The 8528-nt window shown below is 34.5% G+C and overlaps 2 protein-coding genes and 1 long non-coding RNA gene across 6 annotated transcripts in view; 1 reads left to right on the forward strand and 2 right to left on the reverse strand.

Annotated features, from left to right (window-relative positions):
* The window catches only part of LOC139809379 (transmembrane protein 181), a 27872-nt gene extending 23848 nt beyond the window's left edge, over window positions 1-4024 (reverse strand). For 2 of the 3 annotated variants that reach the window (XM_071772239.1, XM_071772251.1), the window contains exons 1-4: window positions 3751-4024; window positions 1480-1660; window positions 1017-1120; window positions 749-898 (exon numbers count right to left, since the gene is read on the reverse strand). In XM_071772239.1, coding sequence (XP_071628340.1) covers window positions 749-898; window positions 1017-1120; window positions 1480-1631 — 406 coding nt within the window. In that variant the 5' untranslated portion in view covers window positions 1632-1660; window positions 3751-4024. The remainder of the gene's footprint in view (window positions 1-748; window positions 899-1016; window positions 1121-1479; window positions 1661-3750) is intronic. The other variant, XM_071772245.1, reaches the window with a different exon arrangement.
* On the forward strand, window positions 4021-6147 carry LOC139809397 (uncharacterized). Its single transcript, XR_011731096.1, has 4 exons — window positions 4021-4258; window positions 5255-5371; window positions 5667-5859; window positions 6007-6147. It is a non-coding gene; the product is annotated as an uncharacterized lncRNA (long non-coding RNA).
* On the reverse strand, window positions 4459-7701 carry LOC139809368 (pre-mRNA-processing factor 17). 2 transcript variants are annotated; one of them, XM_071772228.1, is made up of 8 exons: window positions 7395-7701; window positions 6942-7158; window positions 6395-6721; window positions 5982-6196; window positions 5638-5901; window positions 5300-5433; window positions 4979-5200; window positions 4459-4866 (listed from the first exon to the last, which is right to left on the reverse strand). In XM_071772228.1, exons 1-8 carry the CDS (start codon window positions 7539-7541, stop codon window positions 4689-4691), a joined length of 1704 nt encoding a protein of 567 aa, XP_071628329.1. In that variant the 5' UTR covers window positions 7542-7701; the 3' UTR covers window positions 4459-4688. The 2 variants fall into 2 exon arrangements, with proteins under 2 accessions (XP_071628329.1, XP_071628320.1); XM_071772219.1 differs by having other exon boundaries at window positions 6362-6721.
* Between the last annotated feature and the right edge of the window lie 827 nt (window positions 7702-8528).

Genomic DNA, 8528 nt, shown 5'->3' on the forward strand with positions numbered 1-8528 from the left:
ATTCGGGAAGCGCGCTATATTAGTGCTATTTGTTTATTCTATCCTTATTTTACACCTGATGAGCGATAAAGATAGAATGATACAATAGCGCTAATAGTGCGTTCCCCGAACACAGCCATTATATAAGATATATTCATCATTGAAAGCTAACAAGTGATATGCATTATATAAGTATACATACGTTTCAAATTCGCGCACTTTTGCATGCGCGTGCGGCCACTGAGCATGCGCATGCAGCCGCAGGACATGTTCAGTGTTGCTCATAGAAATATAAGAATAGAGTGCGCGAGCGAGCTGAAAAAGCGATATAGGAATAGAAAGAGAAAGCTGCGCAGAATAGAAAGAGAAAGCTGCGCATGGGCCCCTTCTGTCTTTGTTTCGCATGCACGCGTAGACAAAGACAGAAAGGGCCTATATGCAGCGTTCTTTTTCTATTCCTATATCGCAGCCTCTTACGTGCTAGCATATGACTCGCGCACTCTATTCTTATATCTCTATGGTGTTGCTACATCTCGTCGGTATGACGGGAATCATAACCTGATTCCTGTCAACTTTAACGTTTAATATCTCGCGTCGCGGGCAGAGCGACACTTTTTTTCTGCCAGATTCTTTCGTTTCGTGCAAAAACGCGTCGATTGAGCATAATTTCATCGATATTTGAGGTGAAGCCCCTAAATTGTATATAATTACCCAATATACTATTTTTAAATTCATAGACTGTCGTGCCAACTTCACAGACGCACGTTACCGTCATTATTCGATGTCGATAGCTTAGCAATGACCCATAATTGCTGGCTATATGTAGACAATACAGGTGTCTTCATGATGAATGGACCAGTGGCCATCTCGCTGCCGTTTAAATGCGCTTTCTGTTCGCTGGTCGACGTTATAGGTGGTCCTTTAAAAGCGTTAATGCAATGATATATTTTAATATGTTTGAGGTTAATAGCACTAGTGTTGTTGACATTTGAATTTTTTTACTTCGAAATAATTAGAAAATGATTGCTGATACTTACCGGCCAGGCCAATAAAAATCGCTAATCCGAAACACGCAAAAAAAGCAACAAACACCATGACAAATTCCCTCTTGTGCATCGAGTATAAGCGCATTTGTACAGATCTGTATGATAAATACATGAGAGTTAAATTAATAACACATACGCACGCACACAATTATCATATATATGCAAATATATACGCAAATTGCAGAGTGAATATATTAGTAACGGAAAAAGGCATAGCAACATTCTATGATATAAAAATAAATGTTATGAATATTATGTCAGATTAATTGAAAGAAATCCGTTTGCTTTTTTTCTTATGACTCCTATATATTTATTAATAAAAGAAAAAGAAACAAATTAGAATTGAGATATGATGCTTTTAATAAAATATTTAATGAAGCAGTTTTTACTTAAAGTCTTGCGGCTTTTTCTTTATCTCTGTTTTTTGAATGATCTTCCAGAGAAATCCACGTACCTTTCGCAGCGGTCATGATGATAAGCCGGTGCGATATACTTGTTAAATTCGCTAAAAAGATCACTGAACTGCGACAATGCATTTCTGATTTTCAGATTCCAACCGGCGGATGGGAGGTGATATGAGTATCCCAATCCGGCTCCGTCCATCATCTTCAGGAACGCCTTATCCTGTACTGTAACTGTCCCAATTATGCGATATCTCTTTTATTTCACAGTAAAAAAATTTAATAATACAACATACCATTTGATTTTTATATACTACATATTTCTTTATATTTTAATTTTATTAATATATATTTTTCCTTTCAATTTTTTCAGACCCTGGTGAAAAAATAGATTCAGAATTTCTATAAAAATTTTCAGATTTTCTCAGAATATTCAGAATTTTTCAGATTTTTTATATGAATTGGAACGTGTTTCAGAAAAACTCAGATAAAATAAGAATAATTTTCGTTAATATATCTTTGTATAAATCTGAATAAATATGAGAAAATCTGTGCAAATTATCAGAAATTTTCATACATACGGATACTGAAATATTCCGAAAATCTTCATCCAATTATTTCTAAAAGTATCTGAGAAATTTTATATATTTTTTCAGAATTTTTCATAAGTCCCAATTCTTGCAAAATTTCTGAGAAAATATGAGAAATATGAGAAAATATGAGAAGAATGTGAAAAATTTTTTCACCAGGAAAGTACAATTTTTTTTTAAAACTTTGGAAAAATTATATATAAATTATATAAAATTAATTATACCTATATATAATAATAACACCTATAATAATTAATTATAACTATATAATAAATTCAATATATTGGTTGTAAGAAAATGCTGTATAAAATTCCATAGAACTATTTCTAGATGTTGATGGAACGTATATAATTCTTCAATAATATATCACGAAAACATTTAAAAAGAAGAAAAAAGTTTTAGGTACAGCAATTTATGTGTCATCGGCAGGCGTGAAAAAGATCGTATAGTTTCCGTTTTACATTAACGTTTATATCGAGAACACTTTATTATATGAACTGGAGGTATATATATATACCTAATCGCCTAAATGGATGAAATATCGCGTTTTACCTTCAAAGTTCTTTATCTAGTGAAAAAGAATGAGGGTAAATTTTATTTAATTATGTTTGCACAATAGAGGAGAAGGTGATAATATGAAATCTTGCTGATAATGGAACCCCTCATATATCTTAAAAACTTTGAGTTCCACTCTATAAGTGACAGCTGAAACTTGTTTATTAAGTTGTCCTTTGGGCCGTAAGAATGACAGATTCATTAGTTGGCAATAATAATAAAGTAAAAAACATATTTCTTTTTTGTTGATTTCCGAACGTTTAAAAGGTAGGTAAAACTTTGTTTATTTGTAACTATATATGTGATTAACAGCTAACGTTTATAGTCAGACATTTAAAGTATGATGTTATCTAACATTTCCACGTGTTTAAGAATATTTAGTTCTTTTCATTTTGCTGTAACTGCACTAATTGCTATTGTTTTTCAAGATGGTAAACGTTTGTAGTTTGTATTATGGACCTCCAAGGTGCTAGGTCGTCTGTGGATTCAATGTACTTTCTGGACTCACAATGAATGTGCAAGAGCAGAGAAAGAAGAATACATGTGTGATTTATATCGATAGACGAAAGAAAATGAATTTTCTCTTTAAATTATTTTTTTATTATATAATTTGTTTTGATTTTTTAATATGTATTTCTTTTACAATAACTTTTTTAAATACATTACTTTTTTGAAAAGCGTTTTGTGAATTTTTTTATTTTACGCATCCAAAAAAATAGTGGGGTCCATATTACCAGCATATTACGATGCGACTTATGACTTAATACTTAATGCTCATTTTTCGATAATCTTTTCTTGTAAGTGGAGAATTATAAATCGAATGTTAAAAATGGATTGCCAATAGAATAAGGAACCTAAGCATATCAGAAACGAAAGAATTGAGCTTGTAGTTTACAAGAAATCGCCTAAAAACAAAGTGGGGTTTCATATTACCATACTTTCTCCTCCATAATGAAAGAAAAAAAAACAATTCAACAAAAAGAAGAAGATACACATGTATGCTTTTTCGATACATGTATACATTTTTAATACGTTGAATATTCATCGTTTTAAAATCGACATTATTCTTTATCGACATTTATCACAACGACTGGATTGGTAATCGCAACAATACGCTTCGTGAACACCGGATTTGCGACGTATATGATGCATGTGCATAGGTGTAAACAGAAAACTCACCTTCCACTTTATTGCGTGGTAATAGACGACACTACCTCTATCTGTAAATGTCTTGATAAATATTTGCCGTTTGCATAACGCTTACAATTCATAAGGGATTTCATGGGTAGGGTGCTGTATACGGCACAGGTAAAGAATCCGCTGCAGTTCGTTCGCGTAATTTTCCAATCAGGGGCTAAAATACGAGAGTGACCATACGAACGTACGGTGTACACTGACGCGCGCACTATTGATTTTTCACGCCATATCCCACGGAACAGGGTACAGGGTTGCTAACTCATCGGTATCGGGCAAGGTTGGAGAGAAGTGGTTATACCTATTACTACGTTTACGCGAGCGTTTCTTCTGTAGTAACTTACGATAATTCCTTCGCGTAAACGGGATTTTCCTTCGCGTAAATGGGATTTTGTAGTAACTTACGATAATTTACTCCGCGTAAACGAGTGACATATCGTAAGTTACTACAGAAGTAACGCTCGCGCGTAAACGTAGTATATGTTAAATAATGGTGGGTATATTCGTGTCGCCAGATAACAGAATTCAATAGTATTATATGCGTTATGCGTGCCACGTATGTATCGTCGCAATTGTATAGCAATGACGAGTGTTCTACCGAACAATCAAACTTGATTATACATATACACATTCACCGATGATATATTCGATTGGATAAGGTATTAGCGAGAAAGTAATCAAAGGATTGAGAAATAGAGAGTAGATTTTCTTTAATTAAAATCATTTGATTATTTATATATAGTCCATAATATAAAAGCATTCATACATTGTCATACATTCATTATCAATGTGCATTATCAATGACAATTAGTGTTTAAAAATCTTATTTTCTTTTAATTATCAATATTTATTATTTACAAATATACAAAATATGTCTGTTGTCAACAAGGATGTCTGTGGCTTACGGCTTGTTGGGAATTTTTTTAGTCCCAGTACTTGATCTTGCCGTCCCAGCCAGCAGTAGCGAGTCGAGAAGGCTCATGAGGATGCCATAATACGTCAATGCACACCCCGTCGTGCGCCTTCCACTTTTTGTATAACTTTGTTGTTTTCCAGTCCCATATGTAGCACTTACCATCTGCATCGCCCGATACCAAGTAACTGAAATAAGAACAAATATAATACTTTACCGAAAGATTGATCATTTTCTATAAAAATAATCAAGATTTTAAAGATTATATTTTACTAAGAAACGCATTTTTTTATATATTACCTCATATCTGGCGAGAAGTCTAAACCGCACGCATATCCTGCGACCATATGCCCCGTGAACGTCTTCTTTCGATTCATTTTGAATCTATTTAACGCCGAAAATATAACAATTTTGTTATCCATGCTTTGGCAAGCGAGCCATTTCTGATTTCGTGACGGCGTTACCGCCGGCATAGAATGCATGGATGGATCAGCTATGTATTTCATATCCACAGGAATGTCCCTATACATAAAAAAATAATTTATCTTTAATAACAAATTAATCTCATTTTTCCAGAAATAACCTTTACGAGAATTAATGGAATTAATGGAGAATTCATACCATTCCCAAACCCGAAGACTTTTATCGTCACTGGTTGTGACGAATCGTCTATTTTCGTCGACAAACGTGATGGTATTCACAGCTCCTAAGTGTCTATCATATTCCTGTGTTATTTCACCAGAACGTATATCCCACTGTAACAGAATATTAAATTATAATATTTAATTGAAGACGTTAATTACGTTATTATACTTTATTTTTACATTTATTGTTGCATGTTTACTGTTACGAATGAGGTCATTTTTGTGTGCATGTATTATCAAAATCTTGATCGAAAACAACAATGATCTTAAATCACACCGTTTTCGATAAGTAAAAAAATATTTTTTTTTACTTACGCAAATGATCTTTTTATCACTGGTACCAGCTACAAAGAGGTGCTGTTTATCTGGATCAGGATTAAACTTGGCACAATATGGGATCTTTCTACTCGTGAAGCGACTGATACAAGTTCCTGTTTCTGTGTCCCAAAGTTTCACGTATCGATCGTAAGCCGCTGATAAAAATCGCTTGCCGTCATTGTCAAAACTTATGTCCCGTACCGCTTGTCGATGTCCATAGTATGTACGAACGCATCTCCTGTCTTTGTATACTTCCCACAACTACATAATAAGACATATTAATATAACATAGTATTTGTATACGTTAACATATCAAATTAAAATATCGTCATGTCAAATACCTTCACTCGACAATCCATACTACAGGACAGTAATAAATGCGCTGTACGTGGAAACCATCGGATTTGCGAAATGCCTTTGGTGTGGCCTTCCCACGTGTGAATTTGAGCCTTTGGTAAAAAGCAACGATCGGGTGGTGATTCCGATCTGAGATTCACACCTACATCCTGAGGCGCGTGCAAGAATGAGCGTCCCTGATAGTCCACACTGTCTTTAACTGCAATTTAAAATTAAATGTTATGAAGTAAATTTCAAGACAATACTCATGTTAAAAATGTTATCTTAATACATTTAGTTTAAGTTTGAATTAATTTACATAATGATGAAATTCTAAAAACTATTCTATATAAAAAGCAACTTTGTTACTAATTTATGTATTTACAATATATGTTGATAATATATATGGGCACGTTACTATGTAATATGGTCTTCTCCTCGAGTGGTTTCTCCTCTGTCTGCTTTCCTCGTTTATTTCGTTTGGCTAAGATTTCTTCTAATTCAGCGGCTTCATCTTCGCTTGGCTTGATAACTCGTTTTTCATCAATGTAACCACCCCAAGGACCCAAAAAACCTTCTATATCTGATGGATCGTTGTTTCTGTGCCTCTTTCGTTTGTCTGAGGGTCTCAGGGTGGTATTTTCAAAAACGGTCTTGCCGCCCGCTTCTTCTGCCGCTTCCGTTGCACCGATCATAACTCTACCTTCATCCGCACTACCATCTACAGTTGGATCTAGTGCATATCCTGATAACAAAAATTTTGACATTAATTAAATTTTAGATATTAAATAAATTTTTATTTTTATTTAGGCTCAAATATTTCAGATATTCAGATATAAATAAGCATTTTGTTGGAGTATTAAAGTGAAGATATAAGTTAAAAATGGTTTCAAGATTCAAGATTTTAATAAGATAGAAGAGTAATCAACTATATATATTAAATATAATTTTGTTATTATGCGTACCATAACTGGCAAATGTTCTCCTTTGATTTTCAAACTGAAATTCACTTATATGCGCACTTTCCACATATCCAGATAGCATATTTTTCACTGCACGCTGCTGCTGCGTCTTGAATGGATTTTCAGGTCCTACCTCGGGTCCAAAAAGTTCCTCATACCTTGGATTATGTGTAACTTCCATTGCAATTGGATCTATGTGTTTTACACACAATTCTGTTCCCTAAATAATCATTGTTGTAAATAAAATGTTATTTTTTTCCATCAAAATAAACATTTGTAAAGTAGCAATAATAGGATTTACATAGGTATAAAGATCCAGTCCGAGTATAAGGCATATTTCTATCTATTCGTATTATTCACAGATCGGTCAAGTTCACGGTATTGTTTAATAATAAGATTATATTATAACCTCAAAAATGGTAATTGAAAACAGGCTGAACGCACGTAAATACTCACAGTAGGTACGACTTCTGGAGCCGAGCAAATTTGGAAATTGGAATTTCCACTGGGAATGAATTTGTCACTGGGAAATATGGACGTGAAGTCGACATTTTCCGTCTCACTATTTTCGTCGCTGCTACCATAATCTTTTAGCGCAAGCATAGTTTCATGTATCGATATACGATCTAAATGTTATCTATTTATCACATCAATTATTTAAAGGCCTCTTTTTGTATTTTCTAAACAAAATCACGTTATCTCGCAATCAAATCGTCTACACCTTCCTTCCTTCCTTTTTGGTTATTGGCTCCTGCCATAGAACATATATAATGAGAAGAGCAAGCTCCATGTTAAACGAAGGAAACACAAAATAGGGATCCTCTAGTGAGGGATGGGACAAAGCCGCCATTAATGCGGGGTCTACAATGGGAGTCGCAAAATCGTGAGTCGCAAGAATTGACCAATCACAGTCGATTATTCTCCTCAAATTCGATTGTGATTGGTCAATTCTTGCGACTCACAACTTTGCGACTCGCATTGTAGACCCCGCATGGCCTAGTTTACACTGATCTCTTGATACGCGTATTGAATAGTATATTTGAACTAATCAGCCAATAATCAAACTAATTTACTAGTTATTTACCATTTAATACACACGTATCAAGTGATCGGTGTAAACTAGGCTAATAGGATAACGAAACCCTAAGGCCCAGTTCAACAGTGGCCAGTTAGCTTAACTAGTAGTTAACTCTCACTCTCTGTCTCTTTTTAACTCAAAGGTTAGATAGAGACGGAGAGTGAGAGTTAACTACTAGTTAAGCTAACTGGCCACTGTTGAACTGGGCCTAAGAGCAAAAAGTCGACTTTAAGTCGACTTGAAGTCGATTTCTACCGAAACTGATGCTAGGTCTACAATGCGAGTCGTAAAGTCGTAAGTCGTAAGAATTGACCAATCACAATCGAATTTGAGGAGAATAATCGACTGTGATTGGTCAATTCTTACGACTCACGACTTTACGACTCGCATTGTAGACCTAGCACGACTTGGCGAGAAGTCGACTTTTTTAAGGACGAAAGTCGACTTGAAGTCGACTTGAAGTCGGCGAATGTCTCAAAAAACGCCGACTAAAAGTCGACTTTCCGTCGTGA

This window comes from Temnothorax longispinosus, chromosome 1, assembly GCF_030848805.1.
Source record: "Temnothorax longispinosus isolate EJ_2023e chromosome 1, Tlon_JGU_v1, whole genome shotgun sequence".
Taxonomy (NCBI): domain Eukaryota; kingdom Metazoa; phylum Arthropoda; class Insecta; order Hymenoptera; family Formicidae; genus Temnothorax; species Temnothorax longispinosus.